Consider the following 13,914-nt stretch of genomic DNA (forward strand, 5'->3'; position numbering starts at 1 on the left):
AGAGCCGAGGTGGCGCAGTGGTTAAATGCAGCACTGCAGGCTACTTCAGCTGACTGCAGTTCTGCAGTTCGGCTGTTCAAATTTCACCGGCTCAGGGTTGACTCAGCCTTCCATCCTTCCGAGGTGGGTAAAATGAGGACCCGGATTGTTGTTGGGGGCAATATGCTGACTCTGTAAACCGCTTAGAGAGGGCTGAAAGCCCTATGAAGCGGTATATAAGTCTAACTGCTATTGCTATTGCTATCAACATCTTTCTATGTTCTATGCATCTACATACATTCCTCCTCAGAGTATACATGGTTGAGTACCATTATCAGGGAATAGCAGAATAAATACAGCTATGCATGCAGTAAAACTACACAGGGACTACTCTGTAGGATGTGCTGACCAGGAATATTTTTTTCTGAAAATGTTTACATTAACCAAAGGATGCCCTTCAAGAACTGGAGAGGCCTCGATGTAGAAAAGTAACAATGAGAACAAAATCTCAGAATGGATTTTCTGGTAACTCAACCTTTCTCTGCTACTTCAAGGTTTTTCAACCAAAACGAAAACTTCCCCCTCATCCAGAGCCTACCCTAGAGATCACTTCTTCCACTCACGCAGCAGAAATTCCTCACGAAGTCAAGAAAACGGAGGAAGTAGGTTCTGAGCAAAGTCCAGAAAAGCAGCCCGTATTGGAAATACAGGTGACTATTTCCATTAAAAAAATTAGCATAACGTTTTTTTAAAAGCAAAGTTCTTTCTTATTAGCCAAATCGGAGTGTAATTAAATAAGATCGCCCGGCAGTGGGGAGATAGAGGAAGAAGGTGGCGGCCATTAGCAGAGGGGGGAGAGTGTGATGTTGGTGCTTCTGGGACGAGGGGAGCTGGGCAGCATCTGGGTCTGGATCACCTGGCCTCTCTTCCTCTTGCAGCCAGCTTTCCCATTTAGGGAGCTGCAGTCTCAAAGATCGTGAGGGCCACGCGGGAAGAGAAAAGGCAGCGAAGCTTGCTTAAGCAGAAGCAGGAGAACAAAGCTTTGCCCTGTCAGCTGGCCTCTTTATTCCCCCTTGCTCCCAAGACAGCCAGTTAGCACCACATGAGGCCTCGGAGGCTTTATAGCATCCCATCTCCTCGGTGAGAAGTGACCAAAGGGTCTTCTCGCTGGAAGCACTGCCCTCATTCAGATTCCCTGCCTCCATCTGGCTGCCGTCAGCTGAACGCAGCTGCCCCACCAACCGAGGAGAGAAGCGGACCCACTTCGGTGACACCACCACCACCTGCGGCCAAAATCTTTCAAGTCTTGAAATGTAGAGTTAGAGTTTGTAGAGTAGAGTTTATTATATTTCTATGCCGCCCTATTCCCCGGAGGGACTCAGGGCGGCTCACAACCAAGTCAGGGGGGAGGGGGTACAAATAAGAAAAAAGAACGTGAACAAAACAATACCACAATTTAAAACACTCAACAACCATACCATTCGAGGGGGGACAAAAACTCATTAGCCCCAGGCCTGTTGGAACAACCAGGTTTTAAGGGCTTTGCGTGGAGGGTGGTGAGGGTCCGAATCTCCACGGGGAGCTCGTTCCAAAGGGCCGGAGCAGCCACAGAGAAGGCCCTCCTCCGGGTGGTAGCCAATCGGCATTGGCCAGTAGATGGAATTTGGAGGAGGCCTAATCTGTGCGATCTAACGGGTCTGTGGGAGGTAATTGGCAGAAGGTGGTCTCTCAAGTACCCAGGTCCAATACCATGAAGGGCTTTATAAGTGATGACTGGCGCCTTTCAATGTTCCTTGAAAGTCATCCCAAAAGGTTGAACAAAGTAGGCTCCTTATCCTACATTCTCCTGAGCAGTAGTCCTTGACCTATGGCCACAACTGAGCCAAACATTCCCTTGCTAAGCAAGATTTAAATGAGTTTTGGTCTATTTTGTGATTTTCCTTGCCACCGTTGTTAAGCAATGTTCAGTTGTAGTAAATAAATAGAGAGGGAAATTGTATCTTGTTGAATCCTTTAGGAGGAGCGGCTGGGAGGCGGGGCTGGGCGTGATGAGTGACGTTGAGTTGGCCATGCCCACCCAGTCATATGACCACTCAGCCACGCCCACCCAGCTGGTCATTAGGACAGAGAACCGGTTCTTAAATTATTTGAATTGCACCACGGTTTGTAGCTTTATTGGGAGTATTCAAAAAAGAAAAGTCCTTTCATCGAGTGTATCGATAGAGTTCCTGCTTTAGGGAAGAAAAAAAATAATCATTGGACTGCATTGTCATTTCGATATGATTTTAAATTGTATAACTTCCTCAGAGTGGGAATAGTAAGTAATAGCCTAGCACACAGCTCTCTTTTCATGTTTGTTTGCTTGTTTTCAAAGGCAAATTGGTAACCTGAATAAGACTAAAAACATAAACCCCAAATCTTAGGCTACTTCTTTAGCAGCATAATTCCCCCCCACCCCCAAAAAAATTCCAGTACCTTTGCTTCTCCTAAAATTATCTTAATAACTTCCTGTTATTATTATGATTTTTGTATCCAAAATCTGACCTTCTATAGAGTAAGTAAGTAAGTAAATCTTTATTACGGTCAAAGACCAGCAGTACACATTAGTTTTTACACTATGTTAAAAAATACTGACATTAAAATATAATTAAAAGGTATTGATGTTAAAAGTGGAAAATAACATACATGATTCTCAGATTGTTTGGGTCACTCCCTGGTTTGCCTGGGTGCAACGCTGTTAAGTATAGGAGTAAATACAATGGTCCCAAGATTGTTAGAGGGATGTCCAGATAATTGGTACCAGATGACAACTATACTTCTGTAACCAATTTTTTCCTTATGGACATTGCAGCCGCACAGAACTTTGCCACTGCATTCGTGGTAACCGGGTTAGTGTCCTGGAGGAGGAAGCCTAGATAAAAATGGTCTGCCCTCCCTGGCAATTTCTCTAATAAGGGGAGAATATGTGCAGACCTACAAGCTCTGTATAGCTCGCAGTGTAATAGAACATGTGAATTATCTTCCACATCTCCTTTACCACACAGACAAACCCGTTCTGCTATAGGTGTTTTCTTATACCTGCCCTGGAGGAGTGCTGAAGGAAGAAGGTTAAATCTGGCTCTGAAGAAAGCTATTCTTTGTTTTTTGGGAAGATCAGGTCATTTAGATATCTTGCCGATTCTCACACTCCATGTTTGATTCTGTCCCTATTGTGGAGAGGCAACCTATTTAGTTCTTCTTGGAACTCCATGTCCCTCATTCTATTAATTACTACTTGCTTTGCTTGCTCAAAGCCTAGGGACATTAAGAATAATGGTGAGAGCCCATAAGAGCCCATCTTATGATCAATTGCCTGTTTCCAGGGGGAGGAGAAATTGTCAGTCAACACTAGTGGGGACAGTCCCTCTGGAAATGACCTTCTAGAGAAGAGTTTGGCTTTCGAGAGCTGAGGTGGCGCAGTGGTTAAATGCAGCACTGCAGGCTACTTCAGCTGACTGTTATCTGCAGTTCGGCTGTTCAAATCTCACTGGCTCAGGGTTGACTCAGCCTTCCATCCTTCCGAGGTGGGTGAAATGAGGACCCGGATTGTTGTTGGGGGCAATATGCTGACTCTCTAAACCGCTTAGAGAGGGCTGAAAGCTCTATGAAGCGGTATATAAGTCTAACTGCTATTGCTATTGCTTTCCAACAAAGAGACAAATATTACATTTTTTTTTTTGAGCAGGGACAGCCATCGGTACCTAGCACTAGCAGTGGAATTGAAGACGAAAGCCCTGAGATTGATTATCAGATGAGATACATTGCCCATGACGATAACGTGTATTGCAAAACCTTGACCGCCGAAAAAATTTCAGTTTCAGGGGTATGTATTGATGAACCTCCACTGTCACAAGTGGCTCTACTCCTAGCCAAGGTGAGCTAAATTCAGTTCTTCTAAGGATGTTAAAATGTGAAACGAGCAGCTGGATCTAACGCGGAGCAATACCCAATTGGAAGATCTTCTGCACAACTTCGGAAAGTAATTGAAGCTAAATGGAATCATGGTGGTACTCTGGTGCGGCTTCTAATTTTTTTTTTTTTTGATTGAATGTCGACATGAAAAACGACATGGAGAAAGAGCATTAATGAAACCAGCTTCTTTTTTTTTTAATTGAAAATTTTTAGAAAAAAAAACTTTTGCAAATGTTTACCTCCCCCCCTGCCCTCCCCACCCAAACTCCCCCACCCAACCTTCCCCCCCCGACTTCCCAGAACAAATACAGGGTATAAATCTTTAACAAAGATGTTCTAAAATAAACTTAAAGAAAGTTAGCATCATCTTTCATTTGAGCTTTAACTCCTCTTAGCTAGGCTAAGTCTAAACAGATTATATCATTCCTTGTTTCTTCAGTCATCAACTATCTGGAATTTCTTAGTCCCGTATTTATTTTGAGTATAGTCAATCCAACTTCTCCACTCCAGTTTATATCTCTCATTGGAATGGTCCTTGAGATATGCCGATATTTTAGCCATCTCTGCTAGGTTTGTTACTTTTAATGTCCATTCTTGAATAGTAGGCAAATCTTCCTTCTTCCAGTATTGTGCCACCAACAGTCTTGCTGCCATTATTAAATACAAAATCAAGTTAGTCTCTATAACAGTACAATCAGTAGTTATACCTAACAAGAATAACTGAGGGGTAAACTTTATCCTTTTTTAAAGAATATTTTGCATAAGAGACCAGCTTCTTTAGAACTTCTTTGCCTCAGGCAACCAAATTTATTGATCAGAGGTGTACAGAAAATAGTTAGCCTTGCTAAGTTCAGACTTGCTCTTTTATTTCAATGGTCCTATTGCTCCATGTAATCTTTTTGCCAAGGCAGTATGTCACTGTCTTTTGTTTGAATCTCTTTTCATAAAGTATTCTTTTAATTCTAGAGAGAATTGTATGCCAGCCAGCCAACCACTGAGTTCTCTAAAAAGGAATTTCAGATACTAGCTTCACTAGAAATTCTGGAGGAACGGCTCATGTGAGTACAAAAAAGTTGATCAAGGGAGATGTATACTTGCCCAGACTTATTGTTGCCACAGAAATATGTTAGCTAAACCTGCGAACCAGACACTCTTCCATGTGTCTATTAATACCCACTCCTTCTATGTTTTCTATTCTGCTGATACACACACTCCCATTCCTCTGATAATTTACTTTTCTCACATAATATTTGGGGGCTGACATCCAGCTCTGAGGTCTACGGACTTGACAGTTGTGAATTTTTGAATTACTGATTTTTACATAGATTTGGGATGATAAGAATCTGATAAGAATATATTTTAGGGCAGCCTTTTCGAACATTGTAGGGAGGTGGGGGGGCTGCCTTCAAGTCAGTCTGGACAAACTCCTGCAGTTTTCTTGGCAAAGTTTTTAGGAAGTATTTTGCCTGCTTCCTAGGGCTGAGAAAAAGGAACTGGTTGAAAGTCACACAGCTGACTTTGTGCCTAACACAGGACTAGAATTCGCAATTTCCCCAACTTCTAGCCGTAATCACTACAACAAACTATGTTCTCCAACATAGTGGAGATTTCCCACTATATCTCTGTTGTGGCCCAGCAGGAGCCATTGGAGCTGCCACCAGACTCCGACAGTGAGGGGCCTTATGAGTTGGCTCTGGAGGATGTGGAGGACCCTGGACAGGGTTCCGACTCCGAGCAGGGCGCAGAGAGGCTGGTTGGTCACCAGGAGGCGCCTGAGCCTTGGACCCGTGGGGAGGAGACAAGGGGGAGTGAGCCTGAGTCCAGCAGTGAGTTGTTCCTGGATGCCCGGCATCGAAGAGCTAATAGGGAAAAGGAACAGTTGCGCAGTTACAGGAGATAATTGCACTCAGCTGGTGGTCATTAGGCTCCTCTCCAGACTATAAAAAGACTACTTGTGCACACGGACCTCTTTGCAGAAGTCAACACATTGACTAAAAGTTGGAGAACTTTTGTAACTACCTTGGCAGGCTGGATTGTTGCCAAGGTCCTTATCTGTTTGTTATGCTTGGCTTTCAGCCACCAAGGTTTTGGTTTCTTGCTATTAAAGTACATTCCAGTTAAGCTTGTCTCGGCATTCATTACTGGACGGAGGAGGGGGTCAGAACATATCTCCATATATAATATAGTGCCTTCCCTATGTATGTATGTACATGGAATTCTAGGAGTTGAGGAAAGGTTTCAGAAAATGTCCTCTTGAAGTCTTTCCAAAGGTTTATCATTCTGATGACACAAAACTAATGGAAGGAGGATAAAGAAAGATTAATTCCAAACAATGTATGTAGAAACACCAGAACTATGGAAGAGCTATAAGCTAGATGCTAATACTCCAGAGCAGACCTGTCAAACTAGTGGCCCACGGTCTGGATGTATCGTACGCAGGCCATACCTACCCTGGCTCCGGAATGGCAAAAAACGTCACTATATGTCACGTGACATTATCGAGTTTGACACCCGTGCTCTAGAGGAAGATAGAGAAGATTGATTGTAGATATTGCCAATTAATAAGTCTATGCTAGTCAGTTGTGCAGCTGTTACTGATTAATTTAAATCACTCCTTCCCTTTGAGGTTTTAAACTCCGTAGAAATTCAAAACTCGAGCAATGTTACGAAGCTGCTCGGTGCCATTTTGAGTATCTCTTTAGAAAGCAAGATATCGGAAGGAATTCTTGTAAAAACAAAAACTGAAGCTAAGATTTGATACAAACAATTAAAAATTCACATGTACGGGGCCCGCTCGTCTTGGAATCAATAAATCAAGTTTTGTTCTGAGGATTTGAGTGTTGCTTTGTGCTGCTAATGCAGCAGAAATTCCTGGCACAGAGGCAATTCTGCCGTCGGCTGGCCTCCCCCCCCCCCCCTCCCAGAAACAATCTGCGAGAATAGGTTGGCATGATGCCCGGCAGAAAGCTCACCTTATCTTCGTGCCCAAAGAAAAAGGTAAACAAGCTGTCAGATGGCTGATGGATGGCTCATCTGACAGTTAAACATGTCCAAGATTCTGGAGCCGAAACGATCAGCTCCCGTCAGCAAGCAATCTCAAACCGGAAGTCGATTGATTGTAGATATTGTATCCGCACTAGATTTACACAGGAAAGAAATGATTATAATAACTTTAAAGCAGGAGAACAGGGACATTGTGGGGATCCTCCCTGGAACACAATAACCCCAGTAGGTTACAGAAGAAATAGAGGTTCCTGATCTGATAGTGAGTGTTGTACATTTTCCAAGATAACTTTTTTCTTCACTAAGAAAAAAATATAGGGGAAGAAAGTTCATAAATCAAAATAGCTTTTGCATTACTGCAGTGGTTCCCAAACTTGGCAACTTTAAGACTTGTGGACTTCAACTCCCAGAGCAGAGCTGGCTGGAGAATTCTGGGAGTTGAAGTCCACAAGTCTTAACCACTGTATGCCCCCGGCTGACTAAAAAGATATCTGAAAATCCTCTCAAACTCTCTTGAATATTCTGCAGCACAACTCATTGAAATAAGTGCTTGTTTCAATTAGATTTACACGCAAAAAAAAATCTTAGTGTTTTTATGAATCAGATTAGCAACGCACGATAATCATGTGCGTCTTAAATCCATCTTTGCCTCTGTCAGATATAAAGTGGGCTATGCAGGGGAAGGTGGGAAAATTCTACTCAGCTCATCTCTTTAAGCCATTTTTTCCTCAGCCTACTTTGCTACTTTGCTAGTCCAGAATGCAGCCGCGCGAGCGATATTGGGTGTACCGAGATACACCCATATTACACCTATCCTCCGCGAGCTGCACTGGCTGCCAATTGGTCTTCGAACGCAATTCAAGGTGTTGGTCATTACCTTTAAAGCCCTACATGGCTCAGGACCAGCGTATTTGTGAGACCGCCTACTGCCGCATACCTCCCAACGGCCGATAAGATCCCACAGGGTGGGCCTCCTTAGGACGCCGTCAGGCGGACAGTGTCGGCTGGCGGGGCCTCGGAGGAGGGCCTTCTCTGTGGCTGCTCCGACCCTGTGGAATCAGCTACCCCCAGAGGTCCGGACCTCACCCACCCTCATGGCCTTCAGAAAAGCTGTTAAGACCTGGCTGTTCCGGCAGGCCTGGGGCTGTTGACCTTATTATGTAGGGTCCAGCCCCAATCTGAACGTATGTGTGTTGGACAATTTTTAAATCTTTATTTTTATTTTGTTTGTTTTTCTTTTCTTGTTCTGTGTAAGCTGCCCGGAGTCCTCCGGGATTGGGCGGCCTATAAATCTAATAAATTGAATTGAATTGAATGATATTTGAAATGCAGTGGAAAGGGAGAAAACTTTTAAATAAATAAGGGGGAAAGTTGTGCCACTTTATCCACACTCATCTTTATGAGAAGGAGACTTCCATTATTCTTTTTTTTAATGAGCATTTTAAAAAACAAACTTTTACAAATATTTAGTTTCAATTTCAGCAATCCAGCCTGCCAAGTTTGTTTCTTGTTAGTCCCTAACGTTGACTTCTGCAAGAAGGGCGTGGCACAAGCAGTCTCTTTTATAATCAGGAGAGGATCTTAATGAGCATCAGCTGAGCATAATCACCTCTTGTAATTACGCCGTTGTTCTTGACGCCGAGTAGCCCTTCGATGGCGTGCATCCCAGAACAACTCACAGGTGGTTTCTGGATCACTCACTCTTGTCTCCTCCCCATTGATCCAAGGCTCAGGTGCCACCTGGTGGCCAACCAGTCTCTCTGCACTCCGCTCGAAGTCGGAACCCTGTCCAGGGTCCTCCACCTCCTCCAGGGCCGACTCATAAGACCCCTCGCTGTCGGAGTCTGGTGGCAGCTCCACCGGCTCCTGCCGGGCCACAACAGTCTTTATACTTGGTATCTTAACTCCATGCTATCTTGGCTTCTGTTCTTTTAGAGATGCTGAAAAACGAGCTCAGGAAGCTGAGGAAAAGTCAGAAGCCCTTCATGAGGAGTTGGAAGAAGCTCTGAAAAAACTCCAGGATTTAGAAGATGAGGAACCAGAGTTTAAAGAATTTGGCAAAAAAGAAAAATCTCGAAGAGGTATGATTAAAACCTCACAGGTGGAATTTTAAATTTCTAAAAGAAATACAGACTGATTTATACATTCCTTTTTTAGCACCTTCAGAAATTCGGAGGTTTGTGGTCCACTCAGGGGTGGGTTTCAACCGGTTCGCGGCGGTCCCAGCGAACCGGTTGGTCGGCGAACCCGGAAGTAAGTAACTTCCGGGAATGGCGAAGGGCGCGCCCGCCCGCCCGCGGTCCTTACCCAGTTTTGACGAGTTCTGCGCTTCTACGCATGCGCAGGACGCATACAGCGCCTGCGCGATCCTCCAGGAGCAGCTGGAGCGTCACGCAGACGCTAGTACGCATGCGTGCACCGCGCGTGTGCACGAGGACGCCGCCGGCCCCGTTCCAACCGAATCGGTTGGAACGGGGCGAGAAACCCACCCCTGGGTCCACTAGATCTGGAGGGCCCTAGCTTGAAGATGACATAATGAGTTATTGTAATAATTTCAGCTATATATACTTTTATGATGTATATATTGAAGAAGTGGGATTGAAATAAGATACCGTACATTGCATGAAATAGTTCTGAAAGCTAATACCAGAATATTTTACCAGGTTTTATTTAACTCTACATTTTGGATATATTACGTAGTATCAGTGGTCAGTTTCAAATTTTTTTAGAACCTCTTCTGTAGGTGTGGTGTGCTTTGTGGGAGTGGCTTGCCAGCCATGTGACTGGATGGGAGTGGCTTTCCAGCCATGTGACTGGGTGGGAGTGGCTTGTCAGCCACTGGGTGGGCGTGGCCAACTTGTAAAATGAGGTGAAACTCACTTAACAACACTCTTGCTTAGCAACCAAAATGTTGGCTCAGGAACTCTGGCATTAAAGTGTGCAAGTCTTAAAGCTGTCAACTTACAAGACCCTTGCACCCCTAACCATTTAGAAAAAAAAACCCCAGGGGTGTTCAAACTTGACAGCTTTAAGACTTGTGGACTTCAACTCCCAGAATTCCTCCTCTCGCTCTTCATCTTGATGATGTGCGGACGGGTGGGGGGAGGGAGCTGGAACCGGTTCTAAACGGCACTGTAGATTTGTGGAACCTCTTCTATAGAAGAGGTTAGAACCGGCAGGAACCCACCCCTGCATAGTATGTTTTAACCATGGTTTGTTGAATAATTATTAGAATCACACAAGTTTCAGAACTTTGTGTCGTGGCTTACAATTAAAATAATAGTGTCACACAACATTATGGGAAAACATTATGGGTTAGAGCAGTGTTTCTCAACCTTGGCAACTTGAAGATGTCCGGACTTCAACTCCCAGAATTCCCCAGCCAGCATTCGCTGGCTGGGGAATTCTGGGAGTTGAAGTCCGGACATCTTCAAGTTGCCAAGGTTGAGAAACACTGGGTTAGAGTGATAAGTGAATCTAGTGTCTCTATGTTCTCCATCAAATAAGGCCTCTTTGAAGGGCTGGAATAATTCTACAGGCTTAAGTAGAAAAAAACAGCAGCTACATTTCTTCCTTCATCTGCCTTGTGTTTTTTCCCCTCCTCCCCTCACAGCCTTAAACTTTCAGGCCGTGAGAGTGGAAGTACTTCTATTCTGGGGATAAGGCTTACTCCTTATCTGGAGGATGCTATCTGTTCATCATTCATGTTTTATGCCAACCCCAATAACAGCCACATTATTCACCCAAAAAAACAAAGAGGTATGTTCATTCCGCAAGATGCTTTTGACCTCTCCGTCCTAAATCATGAGCTCCGTTTTAGAATATCTTCAGCCCATATTATTTGGTTGTAAGCAGTGCCGGATTTTCCTATAGGCTAACTAGGCTTCAGCCTAGGGCCTCAAGATCAAGAGGGGCCTACATTCAAATTGTTAGCAAAATTAAAATTACACTATTCTAAAAACAGTGAACACTAAAACACTGAACCGAAAATAAGGAGAAATTCTATGCATATGACTAATAAACAAACATAAAAATGTATTGGTTAAGATTGTTTCAGTGCCGCGGCAGTTGGGGAGCCCGCCCACGTTCCCGGCACCAGTGGTCGGGCGAGAGGCGCGGCTGCTCCCAGTAGCCGCCCCGTCGACGCGGAGCCCACCAACGGCCAGGCAGGTGAGGGCGAGGGGGCCGAGCCGGGCAGCTGAGCACAGCAGGGGAGGTGGCTGGCCTCGCTGCCTTTGCCGCAGAGCAGAGCCGTCCTCCGTCGGGAGGCCAGCTATATATATTGATATATATTGATATATATCACAGTAATGATGTATTTTATTGTCTCTCATGTAATTTACAAACTTAAAAATGGGAGGTGAAAGGGCCTCATAAGTGGAAACAGCCTAGGGCCTCTTTTCATCTAAATCCGGCCCTGGTTTTAAGGTACTGTCAGAGCCAGAGGTAACTTCTAATTGTTACCTAATATATGGAGAAAGGAAGAAAAATGTGCTGGAAAGGAATAAAGATGCACCCAATAAAAAGCCTCATGAAGACAAAATAATATTTGAGTATATTGATGTTAAATATCTAAATAGCAGTAAAGGGCTCACAGCCACTGGCTCTTACAGTAATTTATTGGTAGGCCTTGATTTATAATCTGTTGGGGCCAGAATCTGTTGCTAAGCAAGGTGATTGTTAAATGAATCACGCCTGATTTTACAAACTTTTTTTTTGCCACGTTTAAGTGAATCAATGGCTAAGTGAATCACATGGTTGTTAAAAGAACCCAGCTTCCCCTCATTTACTTTGTTGGAAACTGGATGGGAAGGTTGCAAATTGTGATCCTTTTTTTCCCAAATGACTGTGTTTTTTTTTTTAAAAAAAACTTTTTTGGGACTGTGGGCATGCTGTCCTTATGCACTTTTACAGCTCATTAAGACTTGTGCACAGAGTGACGGTTCACCGACAAAAGGGCAAATGACAAAACCGTGCCCGACTAAACCGCGTTGCTAAAACCGCGGGTTCTAAAGCACCCCGACGAATGAGCGCTGAATCGCGCCGACAACAGCGCGGCGACAGAAGCGCGCTGTAAAACTAAACCTAACTCTAAACCTAAACCTAACCCTAAACGTAATGCTAAACGTAACGCTAAACCTAACCCTAAACCTAACCCTAAACCTAACCCTAAACGTAACCCTAAACGTAATGCTAAACCTAACCCTAAACCTAACCCTGAACCTAACCCTAAACCTAACCCTCAACCTAACCCTAAACCTAACCCTCAACCTAACCCTCAACCTAACCCTCAACCTAACCCTAAACCTTACCTTAACTTAAATTGCCCTTAAATCACCCTTCTGTCAACGCGCTTACCTTAACTTAAATCGCCCTTAAATTGCCCTTCTGTCTCCGCGCTGTTGTCTCCGCGCTGATGACGTGGCGGTTTTAGCGACTCGGTTTAGTCGGGCGCGGTTTTGTCGTCCGCCCTTTTGTCGGGTCACGCAGAGTGACAACTATGGACTATGCAATCTATTTTTTTTAATCCCTGCTATGAGGATTATTTAATCGTTCCAATTATCTTCTATTGCAGATACTTCTCAAAAGAAATCGTCTGATAAAGCTAGTCATTCTAAACCACCCACTCCGCGACCTAAGAAATCACCCAAGCCCAAGCGCTGAAGAAGAGGGAGGCCGCAAGAAATCCTTTGGCTCCTGATTCTTGTTCTAGTAATTTTGGCCGCAGCCTGAGCACTGCCTATCCCTGAAATACAAAATTACAATTGAAATTCTTCTGGTTGTAATTAATAAGCTATAGAGACCGTGACCCGTCAAAAGCGCGGACGACAAAAGCGCGATCGACAAAATTGCGCCTTTGACGTCATCGCAGCGCGACGAAAAAGATCGAAAAATTCAAATAAAAATTAATAAAAATTAAATTAAAGCAAGCCGATTCACATAAAGGTAAGGGTTAGGTTTAGGTTTAGGGTTAGGGTTAGGTTAAGGGTTAGGGTTAGCTTTAGAGCGTTAGCGTTAGCGTTAGGGTTAGGTTAAGGGTTAGCGTTAGGTTTTTCGTTACTTTAACGGTTAGGTTTAGGGTTAGGTTAAGGGTTAGGTTTAGGGTTAGGTTTAGGGTTAGGTTTGGGGGGCTTAGGGTAAGGTTTTCGCTTTATTTTTACATTTTTCAAACTTTTTCGTCGCGCTGTGATGACGTCACAGCGCGCTTTTGTCGAGCGCGATTTTGTCCTACGCGCTTTTGTGGTGGAACCATAGAGACAGGAGTCAAATGAAGATTCTAACATTGTTTCTCACTTTTATTATTTATTTAGAAAAATCATCAACATCTAATTTTGCCTCGTTCTGACACGTTTTGATGTACACCTCCAGAAACCACAGATTGGGTTAAATATATTTTCAGAGCAGCTTTTTTTTCCCCACCCTGTTTCTATTATATAATATATATTTTGAAGTCTGTTATAGCATGCCGGATGCGGTATCATCTTTGGCATGATCTCTTTGCCTCTCTCAAAGCCTCTAGTAACGAAATGCCAAGAGTGAAGTGTATCGGCACTGCATCCCACAAGCCTTATCTTGAGAAGATGGCCTTGAAAAATGAAAAAAAACGGGCCCATTTTTTGTCAAAAAAAGAGCATGGATAGACTTTAGGAGGCTTATAGAGTGCTCCTCGGGTCTGGGGGGTGGGGCAAAATTGAGCAAAAGCCGGCCCATTTTTTGCTCATTTCTGCCCTTCCCAGCCCTCAGGAGCACTCTGAAAGCCTCCTAAAAGCTATGCACGGCCATTTTAGTGAAGGGGGCGGGGTTTCGGGCGGTAAAAAATGCTGTATTCAGTGTATAAGACGCACCCAGATTTTCAGCCTCTTTTTTGAGGGAAAAAGGTTCATCTTATACTCCAAAAAAATACAGTATCTTCTTCCGAAGAAGTTTTTAAATTCAGTATGGAGAAAAAAAGGCTTTACAGATACCCATTTGCCTTTCCAA

General features: G+C 44.0%; 1 protein-coding gene across 3 annotated transcripts in view; it reads left to right on the forward strand.

The window, feature by feature from the left end:
* The window catches only part of AXDND1 (axonemal dynein light chain domain containing 1), a 62,435-nt gene extending 49,737 nt beyond the window's left edge, over positions 1 to 12,698 (forward strand). For 2 of the 3 annotated variants that reach the window (XM_087726852.1, XM_087726855.1), the window contains 5 exons: positions 534 to 689; positions 3,701 to 3,841; positions 4,897 to 4,988; positions 8,869 to 9,014; positions 12,509 to 12,698. In XM_087726852.1, coding sequence (XP_087582978.1) covers positions 534 to 689; positions 3,701 to 3,841; positions 4,897 to 4,988; positions 8,869 to 9,014; positions 12,509 to 12,597 — 624 coding nt within the window. In that variant the 3' untranslated portion in view covers positions 12,598 to 12,698. The remainder of the gene's footprint in view (positions 1 to 533; positions 690 to 3,700; positions 3,842 to 4,896; positions 4,989 to 8,868; positions 9,015 to 12,508) is intronic. The other variant, XM_087726853.1, reaches the window with a different exon arrangement.
* Positions 12,699 to 13,914: the final 1,216 nt, after the last annotated feature.

The sequence above is a fragment of the Thamnophis sirtalis genome, unplaced genomic scaffold (genome assembly GCF_051295495.1).
Source record: "Thamnophis sirtalis isolate CommonGarterSnake01/CBP01778 unplaced genomic scaffold, rThaSir2_p1.2 scaffold_12, whole genome shotgun sequence".
NCBI classification, from domain to species: domain Eukaryota; kingdom Metazoa; phylum Chordata; class Lepidosauria; order Squamata; family Natricidae; genus Thamnophis; species Thamnophis sirtalis.